The sequence below is a fragment of the Ilyonectria robusta genome, assembly GCF_021365365.1.
Source record: "Ilyonectria robusta strain PMI_751 chromosome Unknown BGZ61scaffold_5, whole genome shotgun sequence".
NCBI lineage: Eukaryota > Fungi > Ascomycota > Sordariomycetes > Hypocreales > Nectriaceae > Ilyonectria > Ilyonectria robusta.
This window is the reverse complement of record NW_025764439.1, coordinates 2,122,939-2,142,335: the sequence shown is the minus strand read 5'-3', so window position 1 is coordinate 2,142,335 and position 19,397 is coordinate 2,122,939. Positions and strand designations below refer to the sequence as shown.

Below are 19,397 nucleotides of genomic sequence, written 5' to 3'. Positions count from 1 at the left end.
AACTAGTTTCTCGGGTGAATGCTCCTTTGTTTTCCACTTGTAGTGACCAACAACGTCCAAGATATTGTGGCGGTGATGATGCAGTTGCTCGGCTCCTAGCTTCAGTCCCGCAAGCTGAGCAACAATCGGTTAAGTCAAACTGTGCCGTAAAACTCAATCAGTCATACGGTAAGGGCGAGACAAACGGCCGAAGTGTTGACGGCGCTGATGAAAACCCAAGAAATGGTTGGCGGGGGTTCTAGCTCAGCGACGTTCATGCCAAAGACGGTGGCGACGAGACTGACAGGAATGAAAACAATGGCCAGGTAGGTCACCACATGGATGCTCTTGCCCTCGAAAAAGGCCTTCTGAGCAGTGTGGGTGCTCATGTTGTTCATGGGGATGTTGATGGTATCCTGGCAAACGGTCGACAGCTCTGCGGTGTCACTGCTGAGGGCATCAAAGTCACATCGTAGGCGGCTCGCCATCTCGGCAACACCAGGAGACCAGATAGGCCAGCGGATGTCGCCGCGAGCGTCGATGAAGCGGATCGTCTCGTCGAAATAGAGGCTTGCGCGGTCGACGAGCGCCTTGGCCAGACCGAGGACCTGGACGCGCTCGGCCTCCTCATCGGGCAGATGGTTCTGGACAATATCACGCAAGAAGTTGAGCACCTGGTTCCAGCAGAGAGCAGACGTCTCAAACAGGTCGGTGGCGAGGACGGACGGCTCCTGCTTTCGAAGCTGCCGCTCGGCCGGGGACATGGCAGTATCGTCCCTCCCGCGAGACTCAAACGGCTTGGGTCGCTCTATGAACTGGTCCCCGATAGCCTCGTCTTTAAAGCGTGCCAAGTTTGTGTTGGATAACTCAACTGAGAGGAGGCGGGCTTCTTGATCATTTACATAGTGATAGTAGGTATTTCACACATGGCCACAGCGTAAGTATGAAGCATCTTCCGTTCCTAGGTACGTACCTTACAACAAGAAGTCAGGCACCTCAAGGTCCCAATGGAGATCGCGCAGGTCATGACGGATCGGTTTATATCCCGTACGGATGTACTAAAACAAGCAAATGTTTATTTGCAACTTTGTAGTCTTCCAAAACTGTAAATAAAATACTAAAGTATTGGTTTGAGCTGTGAAGTGGTCCCTGGGGCTGATTAAAGTAGATGACTTCCAGCAAATTTATGAATCAGATCAAATGTTGTCTTTTCTTTTCTTTTCTTTTTTGCCGACTGTAACTACTTGCGAAAAATATTCTGATAAGCGGAATGCACTTTAACACTCTTAGATTGCATTCCACCCATTGTCAACCGTAATCACAGCGCCGTTGATGTTTATGGCATCCTCACTACAGAGGAAGGCCACGAGACGACCGAGCTTGTTCACGTCAACAAGGCCGGGACAAATTTCATTCATCTTGTTCACATATCCCCAAGCACTACCGGACAAGTCGGGAGACGTTTTCTCCATGATATTCGTAGCCATTCCGCCAGGGCATATAGCGTTACAGCGTATGCCTTTTTTCGCGTAGAGCGCCGCCGTGTTCTTAGTTAGCCCCAGCAGGCCTGATTTGGTAGCGGCGTAGGCCGCTCCAGAGAAACCCCCACGCAAGCCGGCCAGCGACGAAATATTGATGATGATGCCCCCAGTGGCGCCACCCTCATTTTTCTTGCGGAGAAACTCTCTGACAGCTTCACCTGAGAGGAGAAATGGGGCGGTGAGGTTGACAGCCACGACGCGGTTCCAGAGGTCAGTGTCCAGCTCGCCTGCGCCTTGGAAGTCATCCACGATGCCCGCACAATTAACCAGGGCGTCTACCTGACCGGCACTAGAGACGGCCTGTTGGAACACAGCCCGGACGTCGGACTTGGTTGTGATGTCGGCCGTGACGGTGACGTGACTCTGGTACGCCGACAGTTCTTCGCTCGTAGCCTTGAGTCTGTGGGCATTGATGTCTACGAGCGTGACGTGGGAGCCGAGCCGCAGAAACTCGGTGGCGATGGCCTTGCCGAGCCCAGAAGCTGCCCCCGTGACGATGACGGACTTTGCGGTTTTCGATAGCAGGCTTGTCATGGTTTATGGTGTGAGTGGACGTTGTAGCTTTCGGAGAGCAGAAGAGTAATTGTTTGTTGGATTTGGAATGAGAACGAGGTCAATTTATGGTAAGTGTGCGAGAAGGATCATTTGATAACCAAGATAACCCGTTTTTATGCCTCTTTCATATCATCCTTTGTTATTAGTCAGGCTTCCAGTCATCTTCGTCCTGCTAATCAAGTTTAGCGGAGAAAAGAGTACTCGGGGTCCTCGAGCAGTCCGAGGTATAGAGGTGTCGCATTCCATCGTATGTGATTCGCGGCTTCAGCATCCTGAAGAGCCCCTGTCAATAGTAGCAACCCCTTCGGGCTGGGTTTAGCTCCCGAGTGTCCGGGTCTAGGCTAGACGACAACCAACCAGAAATGTCTTCTCACTCGGTCTCTCTCAATGGACAAGGCGGCTTTACTCTCGAGACAGCCCAAAACGCCATCACGCTGCGCCATCTACTCAACCACACGAACGGCCCTGGCGTGGACATGATGCACTCGCTGCTGCAAGCATGGTGCACCTCGAGAGGAGAGCAGTCCGTGTCCACCTCTGGCCACGTCCTCAAGGCCCAAGAAGCGCCCCTAACCTTCCATTCTGGTCACGTATTGTCGTATGGCGGCAGCCTCGACTACACGCGATTGCTGCCCGCGCGAGTGGTGTTGAATATCAGGACACCTGATTCAGATTTACTGCTCTCGTGACGCACTCAATATATTTATCTAGCCTCTAAGTCATCTCCGTCATGATACGGGCGGACTTCTTTGCAAAGTAAATCTTTCTCATCACTTGTTTGACGGTGTGCATCGCATAGTCGGAAAGATTAGACTCCGACGTCTCAAATACAGCATTGACCTGAGCTGGAGTCCAAACGAGGTTGTAGGAAGTGGAAAAAGATTCTTGCTATTTCAAATCGTCAGTTTCGCAATTTGCAGAATGGAAGTGACTTACTGAAGGGTTGAATTTCGGGTTAATAGCATTCGGTAGAAGTGGACAATAAACGAGATAAATCCGCTGTCCATTTTGTCTGGTTCCTCCGAATACTCTCGCATAATGATCCAGGAATCTCGATTCAATATCTGCAGATGCCGACTTGTCGCCGAAATCAGCAGAGTAACGTCGTGTAGGAGGGTCGAAAGAGGAGGTCTGATCTTCCAACTCAATATTGCAGTCATCTGCAAAGTTTTGGATCCGACGAATGGCTGCATCTGTGTGCACATCAGACGAGGCATCAAAGGCAATAATCATGTCTGCGCAACGCTCCTCTCGCGCCAGAATATGATTTGGGAGGTTGTTGGACATTCCACCATCCATGAGCCTGACCCGACCTTGGGCCTCCCATTCGTATTTTGTCGAGCCATTTCCGACGTTGGTGTTTCCGTCCTCATTCTTTAGCTTCTTTGGCTCGTGCAATGTCGAATATCGCTCTGCTCTGACATTGGCTGTCACCTTGCTCCCCCTCCATGAGAGATTCAGTATGAGTTTAGGGACTAGTTCTCTATTAGTCTCTGTGAACTCGGCAGAGAAGTCAACAAGACCTCTTGGGGCGTCGCCGTCCCCAAGGCGACCATTGCTCGATAGTGAGAGACCAGCAAAATTGACTGCTAGGTGCTTCCAAGACACTGAGTAAAGTGGATACAGTGCTTCGGATGCTGCCGATTTTGCTGCCCAGGCAATAGAAAGGTATCGTGCAGTTCTCTGCCAGCTTTGGACGGAATTATGCATGCCAACGAGCAGCCTGTTCAACTCGTCCCACTCTCTCTGGCTGAGAATACGCAGCGCCAACCTCTCCAATGATCTCCCATTAGATCGAGTTGCCATGTCAATTAATCGAGACGCGTCAAACTCGCTCTTTCCAATGCTGGGGATGTTTGATCTTGAGCCTTCATCTCGGGCTATCTCTAGTATGGGCCGCGTCCCCGTGCCGTAAAATGGATTGGGATCATGTCCGGCGCGGATAGGATTAGCCCACACTCTCTCCCACTTCTTCATCGTAATGAATCTGTTGAATGCAAAAAGTGCACGGGACATGATCGTCCCTTTAGGCAAAGAAGCCAGCAGGGCCGATATATACCCTGTCAAGGGACCCGCTGGAGCACTGGTACACTGGCCAAGCAAAAGAGCTAGAGATTGTTCCGGTCGTCGGTCAACAGAGTGGCCAGACGCAAATGTTCGCCCCCAAGACCATGTTGGGACGAAACGCTGGAGGTCGCGAGAGCCTACCTCCAGTGGTGATATCTCGAACCACTGAAATAAACCTTTGGAAGGACCATTCTTGGATTTTTGTTCTTGTAAGGTTTGTTGAGAAGGGGTTAGGTTCAAATAGTCTGTGTGGTGTTGTGTCATGGATTGTGTCGGAGGCTGTCCTTTGCTTATGGACGAGTCCCTGTTCGCCTTGACGCCAAACGAATCCTTGGGTGCTCGTCTCACCGCTGTAAAAATGGGCATAGGTTCAGCCCCCTTGTCAATACCCGAACGAGTCCATGTCTTGGATAGTTGGAATGTCGCCCTGCTCAGCCGAGCCCCCGGCTCGCGGGAAATAAATTGATAAGTGGTGATCAATGTTGCGTAAAGGTCCATAATACCAAGCCCAATGATGCTGGATTGAGCTTTTCGTACCAGCGGGCCGATGAGGAAATAGACACCTCTAGTGCTCCGAACAACTGTGTCCAGTGCGGATATGCTCATGGGATGCACGAGCTCTTTGGCCATTGACAGGTAATGACGAGTGAGCCTCGACGCATCGTGACCAGCAATCGTATAGTATGCACCCAGTGTCCAGCAGCTACCACTCACGCCTGCAGTCCACGTGATACAATCCCAAAGTTGACTATTCTTGCAAGCCGAGATGAAGGCCGCAAAGCCGAACATGGCTCTGTAGCCGCCGCCAGAGCCGCCGAGGGCCACAAGGGGAACATCTTGGGGGTCGACCAGTTCGTCCCGAGGCAAGTCAAGAAATTGATGCAGTGAGTTCTGGCCCCAAGAAGATATTCTTTGTTGGCGCAAATCGATGAACTTCGTTTCTTCTGGATGAAGCGAGGAGGAGCATCGAACTGTGGCATCCCATGCAAGCTCTGGATAGGTCCTGAAATCCTTGTCGTCGCGCCGTAAGAGGACGTTGATCTGTGCTAGGTCCACGGCTCTTTTATGCCATCTCTTGGAGATGTTTCTTAAACGGGATTGGCTCTCCCCAGCGCTGCGCGACTTTGATGAGGTGCTGAGGCCGGAGGTAGAATCTTGGCTGCAACGAATTGGTGTTCTCGGCAATACCAAGGAGCTCCCATGATTGTCAATAGGAACCAGCCGGGGGCCTCCTCTAGGAATAACTCTTGGTTTTTTGTTGTCGGGATCAAGTTGAGCCCTCACTCGGACAATCGTTGAAGACACCGGGGTCGCTTTGAACAGCGTCACCAGGGCACAGAGACAATAGGCCTTGAAATACAGATACGCGGGGGACTGCCGCAGCGCTCTGAGGATCACCATCTCCGCCAGTGACGAGGTCGACAAAACAAGGATATGAAAGCAACGGGATTCAATTGGAGATGTCCGGAGTAACAAAGCAAGATGCGCCCATTAGTAGTAAGACATAAGTGGGTACCGGATACTCTCGCGACGTCTGAACTGCGCGTCAATTCAGATTAGTCCATGCCATAGCTGGGCCGTGTTCCACCCACGTGGTCTTAGGGTAGGTTATCACCATCCTCTCGCTCTGTTTGATCAACAAAAAATCCCGCGGGGGATGTCTACATTTCATACTGAGTGCCGGAAAAAAAAATGTTATCGCATTGACTGCTATGGCAAAAGTGGAATGAACACTCCGCTAATACGTAGTGCAACTGAGGCCTATATACTGGATGCGACACATGTAAAGATGATTAGTACTCCAGGGCTTTTTACCAGCCATGCCACCTCGAGGGATTGACGGCCGGCGTATACCGGACTTCCTGAGACTCTTACTGAATCTTATCAGCTTAGAGGTGACGCCGCAAATGAGGTAAGAGCCTAATAATGCCTGCAGGATCGTGTTCCGAAAGGTTCTTTCTTCCGCGGCGCGCAGTTATGCCATTCTCAGCCCTGCCCCAGTTCACCGTTTCCTTAGGAAATTTATGTCTTTCTTCCCGTTAAGGTTATTATACTCATCTATGATGTATTGAGCCCGACGCTCTGTCGCAATTGCATTGTTGGCGCGTCCTCGTGCTCCAGGGTGGGTAACAGGCCCATCGCTTGGTCTATGGTTATTGACATGATAACTGCCGAGCATGGAGTTTAGAGTTAAGCTGCATTGACGGTAATCTAAGGTCAAGGGCAAAGGTTTTTTTTCTTTTCTTTTTTTTTAGACCTTGAAGTATGACGATTAAAAGGATTGGCATTGATGTTCCGTTGGGTTTCATACAGTGCTCTAAGCTGAAAAGGATACGATTTGCACTGTCCAGGCATCACGTGAAGCAAGCACCGCCAAATTAAGGGGGTGGACTGAACTCTTCAACATGATTCGTGTTCCATGGTAACGCTCCGTAGGGACTTATAAATCCGCCGTCATGGCAATTCCCTGTACTATTTGTGGGCGTACCTTTAACAACTATTATTCATTACGCCTGCACCTTGACTCGGATGCCCACGCCACACTCACCTGGAACTGCGAACGCGTCTGCGGCCGTGTCTTTACCACCCCAGAAGCTCTGGCCTACCACCAAAGCGTGGCACCTCTCCACCACATCTTAGACCGTTATGTGCAAGGCACTCCGGATTACGAGGAGGAATTCTTGTGTTGCCAAGACTGTGACCGCGACTTTGACAATATCCATGCCCTCTACCAACACCTGCGATACAATTCACGCCACCGCATGACAGAAGAACAGCTTCTACCTTATGGATATGGAGAGCGACCGTCTTTCCGGTCTGTCGCGGAATCCCTCACTCGCTTACGACTCGAGGAGGAACAGGAGCAGCAGGGACGACGGCAGCGGGAACGACAACACCTCGTTCAAGACGAGCACTCTTCATCTCATGCCGTGCAACCCGTCGAACAGGCATCCACACACAGCAGCTTTACATCATCCTTTGAGTCTCGCTCTAGTACACTTCAGAATCTACCGAACCCCCACTCGACCACTGCTTCTGGTTCCAATTTTGTCGTTCAAGCCGGCCTGAGCTCGCCAACTCCCGACGTAGAGACGAATGTCCCAGTAGATACCGGGCCAGACCACTTGAGCCCCTGGGTGCAGAATCTTACATTGAATAACCCACCCGCAACATCACAAACCGTTGATGCCAGTACGAGGCAGGGTCCCGTGGGCTCTGAAGCAGTCAGCCGCTCAACCAGCAGTTTCTTCCCTCGTGCACCGGCGACCTTGGCACACCCCCCACAATCCTCTCAGTCAATTAGATCTCTTTTTGACAATGATCCAATCACCGCAGCACATTTCGCGTTTAAGGTGGAGAAAAACAAGCCTTTCGAGCATCGAAAGACTGTCATTCATGCTTCTCCAGCCGAGCGCATGGCTAGATCCCCTGCGAAACAGCGTGTGCCCACACTTCAGGAAGAACTGGGCATACTCCAGGAAGAACTAGTGGCCATGGCAGCAAAGATGGCGTTCATGGAATCGGAACTCCAAGCGGCAAAGGATGCCCTGCAGTGCCAAGAGTCGCAACGCCAATGTGTAATGTGCTTTGAACGCGATTTCGATTCCGTGACTAAGTGCGGACACCAATTCTGCGGAGTCTGCATCGATTCTTGGCAGTCTCAGCATCGCAGCCCGTGGCAAACCCCATGCCCTATATGCAGAAAGGCAATGGGAAAGGCCATCAGAGTATACAATGAGTCGTCTGTGTAGGCGCTTGACACGCATGCACCTATTGTGTCAGTATGAATGATCCCTATAGGTCATCTGCCGTCGCTCTGTGCCTAGCAACTTTATAAATGGGAGCTTCTTTGGACCCTTATATGTCCCGGGTTTGGAGTCGGGGAACACTGGACCGGTTGTTTTGGATTGATTTGATATTTTCTAATACCTTAATAAATATTTGTTAGACGTTATCCGAATCTCGACTTTGTTGGTTTTATTTCTCCCGTAGGAGCCAGGACTGATGCCAGTCTATCTGCGTGTAAGGTCAGTCAACTGAACTCTTTCTCAACTATTTCAGGGGCTTAACTCCAGTTGCACTGGAGTGTCAAAATGCGCAACTCTATGACCTTGAACTACGGCTTATCATGTCGGGTGAGCCGCAGGTCATCTTTAGCGTTGGACGGCTGCTGTCGAAGGTCATGACTAGCTCCGAGGGAGACGTGATATTTCGTCACTGGGTTGAGAGACAAATGATGGGATGACCAATCGCTCATTAAACCCACGTGGAGAATTGGATCACTTTCTAACCAAAATCGAAGGTGATAGTGGCTTTTATGCAATCCACGAGTCAACAGAGTACTGTACATAAATATGGGGGGCATTATGAAAACGCCACCAACATGACCAGCTGTGATCTTGGGTTTCGGAGGCTGCATGTCATCTTTGCTCAAATTCCTGAACCAAAATTTCTGTGTTAACTTGCCCTGATCGCCCGTACAGTAGTACTGGATTTACTTTGGTAGCGTCGATGGCGATACGCACGTATCACTTAGTGGCACACTGAAGCCGTCTTGTTGCCGTCACCAACAGGCCTTCATCTCACTTTGAACTGACGCGTGGCGTGGAACTGCTAGTTCACGGAGACAAAAATCTCCGTCCGTACCTGGACTTTCGTGGTGCGGCGCTTCGCTCCAACCGTCGTGTCACCCATGGCGATAGCACCGCCTGAGCTAACGTAGGAGGTATTGCTTCCGCCGGGACTGGCGCCTTGAGACGGAACGGCGTGTCCCCGTGTCTCTCAGCTGAAGCTCAGGAACAACGCCTTTTTCACTGAATGAAATGTCGGATGCCCACTCTTCCCCACTCCTACACGCCCGCAACATGGGTCTTGACTCTAGCAACCAGGCTGGCGCCCGCAAAGCCGAACGCTCCGATTCCCGGATGAACATCCGAGACCCCTGGCGTGTCCTAAAGAGCCCTACCAATCTAAGCACGGGCTGAGTCCTCGTCCGATCCATTCCTGGCGTCATTCCCGTACCAGATGTAGTAGTCCGTAATTATTCCCTAACGCTGATATCGCTGTTCCAGAGATAACCTTTGCTCCAAGCGGTTAATAGAGGCGCCGCATCCCTGTCTAGACACTCATCCATGTATTATAGGGTCGTGCCCACTGTATGATAGAAGCTTATTTAACGTGGTTGTTGTATTAATCCATGCATGTGCATGTGTACCTGTCTATCATCAGACTAGCTCTCCCTGTCGCGTCTATACCACCCTATTTGGGTTGGTTCGTCATTATCCAGTCGTCGCCCGATTCGTTTCAATTCCCTGTCTCGTGGGATGATCATCCATTTCCTCCCAAATCCATCGCTAAGAAAAATCATGTTTGTACTGGCTTCACGTGAACCAATTCAATGTCGCTGGCATTGCTCTTTTTTCCATCCTCCCACAGATCCTCGTCGAAGCCATTGGAATTAGATGCTGAAATATGGGGTGAGCGTCTTGGGGTCCCGGAGGACGAGGCTTGGCCTCCGTAAGGTTCGTTGATCACCTTAAAGCCGTCGCCCGGCCTCGTATTCGTCGACTTGGAGTATACGTTAGACGAGTTGTAAGGGTAATCTGACCCGGTTCGGCCCCTGAAGTATGGTCGTAGCGAGGGCAGGCAGGCAATCACAAGACCGATGTTGCAGTCGAGAGCGCTCCAAAGCTCTGCAATGGGTACGTGTTAGCTTGATACACCTCAGGGAGTGCGTGGTACATACCAACGAGACTAAGCGGGATCACGTTGTCGACGGTAGATGTTTGGATCGTAATGAAACGAACAAGGCAGAAAATGATGTTGATGGTGCCCAGGAGGAACGTGCAGTACACGCCCATCTTGAGCTTCCACTTCATCTGGAGTCCAGGTACGATGAGCCACGGTAGGGCGAAGACTGTAAAAATTGTTAGGTCGTTTCCGTGACGGAAGCAGGCTCGTTTGGCTCTAAAAGCTTACTCAAAATATCGCCGGAGAAATGCAGCGCCCAGCCGACCTGGAAGACCAATGCAACACTCGCATTGGGGCATGTCGTCTCGGGATCCAAAGACCTACTCGCTGTTAGCACGATGTGAAATGGTTGAGCTTGACGGTCCACACTAACCAGTTCGTCTCGATTGGCAGGCAAATGCAAAAGACGAGCAGCATGCTGACGATGTAGGCCGCGGCGACGAAACCAATCGTGCCCCAGAGGAAAATTCTCCGTTTCTTCATAAACTTGGGAAACACTTGCAAATAAACGGCGAGGAGTGCTGCTTTGCAGAGGTAAAACGTGGTGAAGAACGGGATGCTGCTCGCCCAGAATAACTACAAAAGACGAGCGTCAGCTACCACATCCAGTTCGTGACGCGAACACAGTCCAGCGTCTTTCCATCAAATATCCCCACTAACCTTTAGTAGCAAGACGATATCCTCCGGAGTGCCATCGTATCCCGCCAGCGTTGTCTTGACCTTGGGCTCAAGCGCCCCCATGGTCGCGAACTTGATGTCGAACGAGGCGGTAGCGACGGCGGAAACCCAGGCGGCGCACATGAGGAGATCGCTGCTCAGGATTTTTCGCTTCTGGATCTTGAGGCGCAAGTAAACGCGGGCTAAGACGACGACGGCGGCAATAGTAATGAGAATCCATTGCGACACCTGATTGAGGCCCAGTTAGCAAGCAGAGAAACCTGGAAGAGGTGTTGATCGGGGTCGCACAAGAACCGCAGCGGCACCGGGGCCGGGAAGAGCCATGATCTGGCCCGTCCACTGAGAGTGTCTCAGCCAGAGAAGATAGCCTTACGATTGAAAAGACAAGCACGAGGGGGGAAGCTCCGAAGAAGCTGAGCGGCTCCAGAGTCTCTTTTGTCCATTCCTTGTCCATTATGCACGCAGGTCTCAGTGGGAACAACAAGGCGCGACTCCACCGATTATGCAGGGGGACTCGCCAACTCGAGGCAGTCTTGCAGAAGTGGTGGACGCTATGGGATTGCCCGACTCACTCGAGCCGATTGTGGCTTGACTGGCTTGGGCACGAGTCAACTGTGATATAGTCTTAGTTCCACGCTTGCGGCACATCCCCGTGCTTAGTTGGGCTGCCCATTTGCTGGCTCGAAGGAAGGCTTGCGTCCGTCGGCCTTATTAGACTGGTACGGTCATGTCCCGTTCACGCCACCGGCTTGCTGGTTGTGAGAATCTTCAAGGGCTGCCCTGCGCTGATCGTTGGATGAATGCCACAACACCGGGAGTCCGCGGGTTCCGATCGCATTGTGTGGTGGGTGGCATTTGAGATTGGTAATTCTTCCCTTGAGATCGGAATTGCAGACTCGCCATGGAACATGCGCCCACTCTCTTCTATCGGCTGTTCATAACGGGGAGGATGCGTGGCAGATATCGCCACGCAGGCCTAAAACCCGACCACGAGTATTGTCTGTTCCAATTGCCGTGTCGCCCATGACCCCAAACCTGCATTGGTCGGTCGTGTCCCAGAGCTGTCGCGTTCCAGGCGGCAGATGCACCACAGCCCTGTTGGTTCCTAGTCTTGCGCACAGCCAACTTGCAGATACCGCCATCAGGGGTGGCTCGGATCTCGGCCGATAATTACCAGGCCATTGTAGCGATTCAGAAAGCCAAAGAGCCCTCCCACACGTGGAGCCAAGGGCTGCAGCTGCGTCGGAAGAGCTTGCAGGGTTACCAAGCAAGTGGTAGTTGTCCTTAGCAGGCCGCGTAACTCCCGATAGCGGCATTCCGTCTTCAATTGCAGGGAGTCCTTGAATTGTCTTGAGTCCTTCATTGACCTCCATTAAAGTGCTAATTTGTGGGTGCGGGAAAGGGTGTCGATCCCCTTCAATGTTCCCGACTCACGAACCTCTCAAAGCTGGAACACACACTGGTGACCGATAAAGGAGGAGAGCCTGGCACATCCTGCATTGGCACACAGGGATACTTACGGCACTACTGCATGGAACTGTCTGTGCAGCACGAGTGGATGAACATCCTGATGTCGCGAGAGAACAAGCAGAGCCGATTCATCGGAGTAAAATAAATGTTCAGTGACGCTGGAGGGTCGGGAGCTCCTACTGATGATTGAAACGAGCCAGAAAGAAGAACATTCTTAGACGGGAATAACTCTCATTCTACTGATACAGCGGCTTCTCTCGTTATTTCAGAACTAGACCTACTTGGAAGCCGTGACGACCACAATGTGCTCTCATTAAAATTTCCTCATGTGGAATAGCGCATGGACACTCGCGATTCTTCTCGTGCGGGGTTCGATGGCGGGGTGATAAGCGTACGGGTCCAGATTTGAAGGCATTTATCTGTTCTCGTGAGTCTTTGACAAGATTTATCCAGAACAAACCGCGACTTTCCGACGTTCCCTGACCCTATCCTACAATTGAGTGCTGTGCCACCTTTCGACATGGATATTTCATCGTGCGGCAATCATCATGGCACGTAGAAAGCGCCCGTACATTCCCAAAGTGAAAGGTGGGTATGGATGGGGTCTTCGGAATGAATCCCGAGACAGTGACTTACGCAGTCAATAGGTTGTTACGAATGCTCTCAACGCCGAATAAACTGCGACGGAACCCGGCCAAGCTGTTCCAAGTGTGTATCAAGAGGTATCGCTTGCAGCGGGTTCGACATAAAATATAGATTTCGCGATGGTCTCCCGCAAGCACAAAAGACGGCTAAGAGAAGGACCCGCAGTCCCTCGCTTCTACCCAGCGGATCGCATCCCGAAATTACAGCGGAATCAAGCCAAGATAGTTTTCAATGTGGCTTCAACGACGGCGAAAAAGACACCCAAGACTTGCGGGCCACCTCCCCATACGAGGCGGATCTGACTGAGAACAATGATGAGGCTTTTGATTGGGGCTCTCCGACCAACTTGCTGCTCGTTCCTCACAGTCCCAGCCCCTCTGGCAGTGTCGATACCGATTTCCTAAATGGACTAGAAGTTATACAGGGTCTGTCACAGGCCATGGCACCCCCGGTACCCAACTTCTGCTTGGGTCAATCAGAACTACGGATGGAATTCCTCCTCACATACTGTAAGCTGATCGCTTCCCATAACCTCGAGAACCGGAGCTCAACAATACTCCCCAGTTTCAAATAACATAGCCCCAGAAATGGTGGTGGTCGACGATGCGAACAATGGATGGCGGCACCTCATCCTACCCATGGCACATACGAGCGAGGTGATGATGAGTGCTGTCTTGGCCGCCTCGGCATTCCATCTCAGCGGTAGAGATGCGAGCCAAACCATCGCCGACCCGCACAAACTATACGGACAAGCGATCCAAGAACTTCAACGCAGGAGGGACCTTACGGGGTGCGACCGAAAGGCTAAGCAAGTCGTCATTCTAGCGATAGTGGTTCTTCTCGTGGCGGTCATGATTAACGGATGCTCTGACTTCCCAATCATCTTCCAGATGTTGGAGTCAGCTCTCGATGCCGTTGGCGGCGAGGGTGGGCTCCTGGACGGAAGTGAAATGGCCAAATTTTCACTACGCCAAATTCGCAAGTAAGCGTTAGTCCTGTTGACTTGAGTGTTGAGCTCATACTAATCTAATAAGATTGCGTGTCTACGCGGCGCCGTTACTCAGCCAAGATGCTGGGCTGCACGCAATGATATACCGAGCAGAGGAAAGCTTCGATTGCCTCCACTACTACGATAGGCTGCACCCGAAGCAATCGCCCATGTTTAAAGCCATCGCCAATATCAGACAGCAAGCATTCAATATATATCTCGATCGCGTGCTGTCAAAAGATGTCGGCTCTGTACCAGAGGGGGCGATCGATCGATTCATCACTTCGGTTCAGGCATTCCCGGAAGGGACACCGGGCGAACATGTGCTCATCTGGCCCGTGTTCATAGCTGCGTCTGAGAGCAGCACCCTCGAACACCAGCAGGTATTTGAAGAGTTTCTGGAGAGACAGTACCACCGAAACGGATTCTTCAACATCCTGAGAGGTTTGGAGCTTCTCAGGAAGATTTGGGCGCGAACTAATAGCGAGGACTGGCCAGCACTGCTTCCGGAACCACAAGTCTTTATCATGTAACGTAAATTCGCACTGTCTTTTTACGTTAGTGTGATTGATTGCGCATAATAATTTGTAGTAACTGTCCTCGCGATCCAGCCCAAGTTGCTTTCTTCTTGAACTCTACAGATTGGCTTTCGGAACACGCTGCAGAGTCTCAACCACCTCCTGCGCACCCTTCTCTCCAGAACAAAGGGCACCTTCCATGTAACCCTTCCATTCCATCGAGTACTCTGTGCCCACAAAATGAAGGTTTCCAATTGGCTTGCCGTACACCGATGCATATTTGGTATAGTGACCAAGCGCCGTGATGGGAGCGAGCGCACCCTGGCTATACGGCTCGTGCTTCCAAATCTGCTCGAAGATTTCGATCGGGCGGAACAACTCAGAGTCAGGACCCACGTTGAAGCCCTCGGCCAGCTGGTTCAGTACAGCGCTTCGACGTTCGTGGGGATACAGCTTGCTCCATTCTTCGCCAGCCGCCCCGTTTACAAAGCAGGTGATTGAATATTGACGCTTCTCGTCCACACTTGTATCACGGGTCAATGTGATTGGACCTTCGTAGCTCATGAAGAAGCCATTGTATCCCAAGTCTCTCCACCAAGGTGTGTCGTAGCAGAGGATGGATTTGTTGTAATGCCCCAGCTTCGAGGAGTCGGTAATGTCCCGGACCGGAGCCGGGAGGGCCGGTGAGAAATTCAGAGATTTGTACATGGCACTGGGCAGAGAGACGATGCATTTCTTTGCCGTAAATCTTCTTCCGGTTGTGGTAATGACGGTGGTGTGTGTCTTGTGGTTTTCGATGGATGCTACCGGCTCAGACAGGTGGATATTACTGTGTCCGATCAAATCGGCGATGCCCGAGGCAATCGACTGCGCGCCTGTTGCATGTAATTAGCACACGAAATATCTCTCTCACAATACGCAAATGTTAAACTCACCATCATGGAACCGCAAGTAATTGCCACCCGTGTGATCATCTGCACGGATGGAGAACAGTCCTCCATTTCGCCGGCAGTAGTCAATAAAGAAAGCCGCCGTCTCTTCAGTCGACTCCAAACCATGCATCACCTTGACCCACATATTGATCATCTTCACAGTCTTCGGGCCTGCGCCGAGGTTGCGGACGTATTGATCCAGAGAGACATTGTCATCCTCGATGCGAGGAGGTCCCGGGGTCAACGAGGCAGCCTGGATGTGGTCGCGAACATACTCCAAGTTGGTCTTTTCTTCCTGGGAAAACTGGAGGAGAGAAGTCAGAATGTCATGAAACTCAAGCCATCTGTAGGAACCATACTGACCTCCGGGGTGATTCCGAAAGGAAACTCTATTCTGTCACCTTTGGACACGAGCATGACGGCGTTGCCTTCTAGCCGTTGCTTAACCATCTCTGATTTAAACTGCTGGGCATATGCCGAAATCCGCTTTTGTGTAGTGTCGTTGATCCATGCAGCACCGAGATCGGCGTAGCCTCGTCCCGAAGCCAGAGGCACACTCCAGGTCTTTCCACCGACGCGATTTCTTGCCTCAACAACCACGACGGACAAACCCGCTTGCTGGGCAGAATATGCAGCCTGGAGGCCACTTAGGCCAGCGCCGACCACGATGACGTCAAACATATTAAAGTCGAAAAGCTTATGGTGATTGCGAGGAGTGTGAGTGTGTTTGGGTGAAAGAGAGCAGCTGAGCTGGAAGATATAGGTCGATGCGTGCTCATTTCGATGTCCCAATCAGGCAATGTGAATGAGAGACGCCTGCAGCAGCTTTAGTGCGCTGCAAGGCGTACTAGCCTCTCGGCCAGCGAGTAAATGTGTTGCAGTCACAATGCGGCGAAGCCTAGAGCAGTGGGGTTTGTGGATCGATCAAAATCACACCATCCAGATCAGGAAATGTAAATGAGAGAGCTTCCTCCATACTTTGATATCAAGACGCACGTGTCACATAGCTGAAGCCCAAAGTTAATCGGATAAGAAGCATTGGGGTTGTGATTGGTACTATACTAGACTGCATCGTAAATGGGCAGAAAATGATACAGCTCAAACCGTCGCATTGCCAGCAACGGCCAAAGTTGAATGAGCGCTCCACTGATGCGTAGTGCAATCATAGCATATACTGAGCATGGCAGACCCTAAATGAGAACAAACAAAGGCTGGAAGGCCGATAGCCCTTGAAGTATTAGAACGCGTGAACAATGACACTTGACAGATCACGTCTGTCTCTTTGTTTCTAGAGGTGAAGAAACTAGCAAAGCGAATTGCAACCGGGAATTAATGTCTGTTCTCTATCATTAGTTGTGACTAAACCGAAAACGCAAGGATCAGTAGCCTAGAATCCAGTGATACTAGCGATGTTCACAGACAAACAACGCTGATGCGATGATTTGTCTGAGCCGGCAATGCGAGTTAATTCTACCATGCTCTCAGAACTGTGAACACCACTGAGATCGCATGTTCATTTATTTTTGTTCAAAGCTGATTGTCAACACAGCATGTTGTTCCAGCCATGAAGGCGTCCAGATCCTCGAACTAACTCCCTGTTCTTCCAAGCTCACGACTCATCACACGGAACAAGATGTTTGTTTCCATGTTAACTTCATGTTACTATGTGCATCGAGAACACGAGAACATCATGGTTTCGGTGTATAAGTCTCTTCGAATTCTCCACCGAATCCAACCTTCTCCTCCTCTCACCTCACCTCACTCACCTCACTCACCTCACTCACCTCACCTCACCTCACCTCACCTCATCTCACCTCACAACATCCGCCACCATCACCAACAACAACCCTCTCCTCTACCCACTTCCATTCTTCATCATGGCTTGGTCTCCCAAGGATCGTCGGATCATCGACATTGGCGGCAGCCAACTGAACCTCACCTTCGAGGATCAGTTGCCCAAGGCCTTCGACCACAAGGCCGATTTCCCCAAGGAAGTTGCTTACACCTCTGGCATGGACAAGTGGGTCGACATCGCTGACCGCTCTTACCAAACCTCTGACGAAATGGCCATCATTGAAGCTACTGCTGCCGAAGTGGTTGCACAGATGCCTTCCGGCACCAAGATCATTGATCTCGGCGCAGCCAACTCTATGAAGTTCGAGCCCTATGCTCGTGAGTTCTTCAAGCAGGGAAAGACCTGCACCTATGTCCCTCTTGACCTCTGCAAGTCTTCGCTTACTGACCAGATCAACCGGGCCAAGACTTACTTCCCGACTATGAAGTGTGTTGGTCTTTGGGGAAGTTTCCAGCACGGAGACCAATACTTCAACAAGATTCCCGGCGATCGCCTCTTCCTTTCTCTTGGCTCGATCTTCTACAACGCCCCTGATGAGATGTGCAAGGACCGTTGCCAGGAGTTCCGCCGCCACCTGTCGGCTTCCGATCGCCTCATCGTCGGCCAGGATGGCCCTACCGGTACCGAAAGTGCCAAGTCTCACGCCTCCTACAACACCAAGGAGTATGATGCCTTCTTCACTTGCTACCTTGAGGGTATTCAGTCTCACGCTGGGATTGATGCTGATGCCAAGCTGGCTTGGTCTTATGAGAGCAAGATGGTCTCCTCCATGCACTACTTCGAGGTGATCGCCAAGCAGACCATGGTGTGCAAGAACTTCAACAACTTTGTCGTCGAATCCGGCACTATCTACAAGATGTTTCCTTCCTGGAAGCGCGGCGAGGCTGAGATCCACGAGATCACGAAGAAGGAGCGTCTCGCTATCAAGACTCTCGGCAAGGCCGACAACTCTGGCATGCGCCAGTACCTAATCCAGGCCGAGTAAGTCGTCAGGACTTGACTTCTTGTACACTACTGATTTTTGCGACAAAACGCTTTGATGTCCGGACTACAGATCTGTTGGCTTTTGCGATCAAGACTCGAGAATACACCCGACGCCCAAACTGGACACCAAATCTGTTGACTTTTGGGATCTAGACTCGAGAACACATCTGACGTCCAGGCTCAACATCAGCCTGTAGACTTTGAAGAGTGGTTTCATCCGGCTGGGCTGAGAAGCTCACACGGTTCCACTCAACGAACGCAATAATTGGTTAGGATAGAGAAAAGTTAGCTAAGTCTGAAAATCTACCCCTTGAAATAAAGACTATTATCCCCTTAAAGTGCATGCGAATTAGTAGATGAAGGACATTGAAAGTCACTACCATTAAGCTAGACATAGCGTTTTGCACTTTAGTAAAGTGTACTCATCATCTCCATTCCCTTACAAGGTCCTTCCTCGCCACCAGCAACCAAAGAGATACGAGTGGTATGCAGAATGAGACACAGTCTGGTAGCTTCGACATCAACCAGATACTGCTATAATCTTGCGAGTCTCTCTCCGGCAGGATGCAAACGCCAGGAAATCCGACCCCCATGACGTGTGCTACTAGTCTATATATGAGAGAGCCACAATATTGTCGCTCGTTGTTGAGGGTTGCACTCCATTGTGCGAGTACGGGTGGGCTTCCGACAAGACAGCCAACACGACGACGGCCGACCTCACCGTACCTAGCCGGGTCAGAACCTCACAACCAAAACACGAAATGTGCATGTACGTAGCCTTTCTGATTCTGTTCCCTCCTCAGAACAAAAGCCCTCGTTCCAGTGCGGACAGATGTGAATTATTTAGCAATTTGCGATTGCTTCGTAAGGAATCAGTTGAACCCGATGACAATGATCTCGGCCATTGGAACGGGATTTCGGCATCTAATGCCAAGATAAAATGCTATGCACCGGGCCGTCGCCAAGAGTTCGATCGCAGGCGGCCCTTTATATTAGATGCCTGGTCGGTTCCAAACCCCAGTGTCGCATGCGTGATTAGGTACCGGAATTGGAATGCTCCCTTTTTAGGGGTTGGAAGTCAGCCCCCTCAAGACCACCGCGAAGCTATCGCTACAACGGAACCTGCAAAAGAAACCACAGAACAGACTTGCGCTAATGCAGGGGACACTATCAATATCTACTAACCACGATTACTCCATGTCCAATCTAGGAGGTCTGATCCCATAGCCCTTGCTTCGCTGGTCGATTCAGCTGGCTGGACGACCCTTCGGGTGCAGTAGCCTTGTATTCAGTTTGACCATCGAATTCTCGCATCAAATTACATTCCTAAACCTGTGTCTCAAAAACGCCCCCTCTGCCAATAAGAACAACGGACACGCCAATGGAGCCGGCAAGTGAGACAATAATTCCGCAAGGGGGCCATAGCAACCAGCT

The 19,397-nt window shown here is 51.1% G+C and overlaps 9 protein-coding genes across 9 annotated transcripts; 4 read left to right on the top strand and 5 right to left on the bottom strand.

Annotated features, from left to right (window-relative positions):
* Positions 1 to 161: 161 nt before the first annotated feature.
* Positions 162 to 743, bottom strand: BGZ61DRAFT_530026 (uncharacterized protein; the record flags this gene model as incomplete). The annotated part of the gene is made up of 1 exon (XM_046253497.1): positions 162 to 743. The coding sequence occupies one exon, from the start codon at positions 741 to 743 to the stop codon at positions 162 to 164; it is 582 nt and encodes a 193-aa protein (XP_046107922.1).
* Positions 744 to 1,265: 522 nt separating this feature from the next.
* BGZ61DRAFT_346004 (short-chain dehydrogenase/reductase SDR) lies at positions 1,266 to 2,054 on the bottom strand (the record flags this gene model as incomplete). The annotated part of the gene is made up of 1 exon (XM_046239839.1): positions 1,266 to 2,054. One exon carries the CDS (start codon positions 2,052 to 2,054, stop codon positions 1,266 to 1,268), a length of 789 nt encoding a protein of 262 aa, XP_046107921.1.
* A 383-nt stretch (positions 2,055 to 2,437) lies between these two features.
* BGZ61DRAFT_530024 (uncharacterized protein) lies at positions 2,438 to 2,764 on the top strand (the record flags this gene model as incomplete). Its single annotated transcript, XM_046253496.1, has 1 exon — positions 2,438 to 2,764. The coding sequence occupies one exon, from the start codon at positions 2,438 to 2,440 to the stop codon at positions 2,762 to 2,764; it is 327 nt and encodes a 108-aa protein (XP_046107920.1).
* Positions 2,765 to 2,787: 23 nt separating this feature from the next.
* BGZ61DRAFT_504611 (acyl transferase/acyl hydrolase/lysophospholipase) lies at positions 2,788 to 5,543 on the bottom strand (the record flags this gene model as incomplete). Its single annotated transcript, XM_046251808.1, has 2 exons — positions 2,788 to 2,963; positions 3,012 to 5,543. The coding sequence occupies 2 exons, from the start codon at positions 5,541 to 5,543 to the stop codon at positions 2,790 to 2,792; spliced, it is 2,706 nt and encodes a 901-aa protein (XP_046107919.1).
* Positions 5,544 to 6,563: 1,020 nt separating this feature from the next.
* Positions 6,564 to 8,091, top strand: BGZ61DRAFT_447119 (uncharacterized protein). Its single transcript, XM_046245291.1, has one exon. The coding sequence runs from the start codon at positions 6,599 to 6,601 to the stop codon at positions 7,892 to 7,894; it is 1,296 nt and encodes a 431-aa protein (XP_046107918.1). The 5' UTR covers positions 6,564 to 6,598; the 3' UTR covers positions 7,895 to 8,091.
* A 1,415-nt stretch (positions 8,092 to 9,506) lies between these two features.
* On the bottom strand, positions 9,507 to 10,895 carry BGZ61DRAFT_492057 (uncharacterized protein; the record flags this gene model as incomplete). The annotated part of the gene is made up of 6 exons (XM_046250496.1): positions 9,507 to 9,835; positions 9,889 to 10,059; positions 10,122 to 10,213; positions 10,267 to 10,469; positions 10,554 to 10,799; positions 10,860 to 10,895. The coding sequence occupies 6 exons, from the start codon at positions 10,893 to 10,895 to the stop codon at positions 9,507 to 9,509; spliced, it is 1,077 nt and encodes a 358-aa protein (XP_046107917.1).
* A 2,378-nt stretch (positions 10,896 to 13,273) lies between these two features.
* Positions 13,274 to 14,207, top strand: BGZ61DRAFT_492056 (uncharacterized protein; the record flags this gene model as incomplete). Its single annotated transcript, XM_046250495.1, has 2 exons — positions 13,274 to 13,668; positions 13,721 to 14,207. The coding sequence occupies 2 exons, from the start codon at positions 13,274 to 13,276 to the stop codon at positions 14,205 to 14,207; spliced, it is 882 nt and encodes a 293-aa protein (XP_046107916.1).
* A 102-nt stretch (positions 14,208 to 14,309) lies between these two features.
* BGZ61DRAFT_415787 (uncharacterized protein) lies at positions 14,310 to 15,805 on the bottom strand (the record flags this gene model as incomplete). The annotated part of the gene is made up of 3 exons (XM_046243362.1): positions 14,310 to 15,067; positions 15,128 to 15,428; positions 15,488 to 15,805. 3 exons carry the CDS (start codon positions 15,803 to 15,805, stop codon positions 14,310 to 14,312), a joined length of 1,377 nt encoding a protein of 458 aa, XP_046107915.1.
* A 1,196-nt stretch (positions 15,806 to 17,001) lies between these two features.
* On the top strand, positions 17,002 to 17,964 carry BGZ61DRAFT_346712 (uncharacterized protein; the record flags this gene model as incomplete). Its single annotated transcript, XM_046239908.1, has 1 exon — positions 17,002 to 17,964. One exon carries the CDS (start codon positions 17,002 to 17,004, stop codon positions 17,962 to 17,964), a length of 963 nt encoding a protein of 320 aa, XP_046107914.1.
* Positions 17,965 to 19,397: the final 1,433 nt, after the last annotated feature.